Genomic DNA, 2,141 nt, shown 5'->3' with positions numbered 1-2,141 from the left:
TTCTTTCTCTTGGTTGTCCCATTTTGTTGTGGGGTATAGGCAGTAGTCAGTTGATGCCTAATTCCTTGCTCTTTGCAGCATGCTTGGAAAGCATTGGAGGTGTATTGTCCACCTCGATCTGATCTCACAACCATAAGCTTGTGGTTGCTTTCAGCATCTGTGAGTGCCTTAAACTCCTTGAAAACTCTCAAGGCAGCCGACTTCTCCTTGAGAAAATAAACCCACGTCTTTCTATTAAAATCATCAATGAAAGTAATAAAATATCTATTACCTCTATATGACATGGGATCTAACAGACCATATATATTCGTCTGCACCAACTACAATGGTGCCTTTGCTCTCTATTCTTCACCAATATGAAATGAGAGCCGTGTTTGCTTACCAAACATGTAACCTTCACATAGTTGGCATGTGGCTTCAATCTGGGGTAGACCATGAACCATTCCTTCACTTGACAACAACTTTAGGCCCTTAAAATGAAGATGGCCAAACTGAAGATGCCATTTCCATGACTCATCTTCCATCATACTGATGTTGAAACTTTTAATCTTTGTGTTAAAATTCAACGGGAACATTCGGTTCTTTGACATTCAAATACCTCCAATAAGCTTTCTCCTTGCATCCCTGAGAGTAAGAAGCATATTCTCTATATGTATAACGTATCATTTCTGGAGCAGTTGACCAATGTTCAGAATGTTGCTCTTCATACCTAGTATGTAGTAGGTATCAGAAATGTATCTTTCTCTACCATCTTTCTGGATGATCTTGATTTTCTCACCTTCAACTGGCATCTTTGAGGAGTCACTAAGACTCATAGATGTATAGGCCTCATCTTTGAGTTCGGCAAAAAACTCCTTATTCCTTCGTATATGGTTACTTGCACCAGAATCCAAATACCAAACATCTTGTTCGCTATTGGAATCATGATGTGCTAGTAAGACTGTAAATTCCTCACCAGAATTTCCACTTGACTCTACCATGTTAACATGCTCACCATGTTTATATGAACATTTAATGGCATAATGTCCATATTCCTTGCAGTTGTGGCATTGGATATGTGCCTTTCCTCAAGCAGATCTCTACTCTTAAGACTAACCTCGATTTTGTGCATAGCCTTGACCTCTTCTTTGACCTCGTATTTGGCTACAATTGGATGAACTCCCACGATGTGAGTTCCATTGTCCACGACCTCCATTTGGTTTGTCAATGTTCAACTTTGACTCCAAAGCTTGCTCTAACATTGTGGTGCTTGCATTCTTCTGAATGCATTGCTCATGAGCTAGGAGGGATCCTAGCAGTTCCTTTGCACTCATCGTCTCCAAATCCTTGGATTCTTCAATGGCAGTCACCACATGCTCAAAGTTGGATGTGAGGGATCGAAGGATTTTCTCCATAACACAAACATTGTCAAGCTTTTCGCCATTCCTTTTCATTTGATTCATGACTGCAAGTAGTCGAGAGTAGTAGTATGAAAATTTTCTCCCTATTTCATATGAACAACCTCAAAATATGCTCTTAATAATTGAAGCTGGACTATTTTTACTCGATCTACTCCTTTGTAAATTGTGCTCAGAGTGTCCCAAACTTGCTTGCTGGTTGTTGCTTCTGCAACCTTCTCAAACGTTGAATCTTCTAATCCTTGACATAGAAGATACAATGTTTTCTTGTCCTTTATTCATGTCCTTGAAAGTGTTCTTTGGATATGCAGTGTAGGCCACTTCTTGCTCAATAGTGGGTTCAACATACCCAATACTGACAACTTGCCATAGCTCATGTGATCTAAACAATGCTTTGGTTGTAGATGATTGAATTATTAATTAAGTGTCGATTAACGTACTTTTTTTTTTTTGGTGACACATTATTTGCTTTAGAAAATTTGGTCTCCTCAACCAAATCATTTAGTTTGCAAATTTGGTTTAAAAAATTTGGTCTACCTAGCATTACACAAAATCAATCAAGGCAGCTGCACATTCAAAGATAAACACATGTTGTTGAAAAAAAAGGAAGGTTGTGCAGACAACCATTTCACCAATATGTAACTATTGTCATTTATTTTGCTTTGAATTTCCAACAGGAGCTTCATCTCTCGAACTTGTTGAGTGGTCTATGACACGCCCTGATCCCGATGTTCAAGGGACAAC

The 2,141-nt window shown here is 38.8% G+C and overlaps 1 protein-coding gene across 1 annotated transcript; it reads right to left on the bottom strand.

Moving 5' to 3' along the window:
* Positions 1–662: 662 nt before the first annotated feature.
* Positions 663–1,442, bottom strand: LOC137728220 (uncharacterized). Its single transcript, XM_068467070.1, has 2 exons — positions 1,097–1,442; positions 663–973 (listed from the first exon to the last, which is right to left on the bottom strand). The coding sequence occupies exons 1-2, from the start codon at positions 1,440–1,442 to the stop codon at positions 663–665; spliced, it is 657 nt and encodes a 218-aa protein (XP_068323171.1).
* Between the last annotated feature and the right edge of the window lie 699 nt (positions 1,443–2,141).

This window comes from Pyrus communis, chromosome 3, assembly GCF_963583255.1.
Source record: "Pyrus communis chromosome 3, drPyrComm1.1, whole genome shotgun sequence".
Taxonomy (NCBI): domain Eukaryota; kingdom Viridiplantae; phylum Streptophyta; class Magnoliopsida; order Rosales; family Rosaceae; genus Pyrus; species Pyrus communis.
The sequence above is the reverse complement of the archived record's forward strand: the minus strand, read 5'-3'. Positions and strand labels throughout refer to the sequence as shown.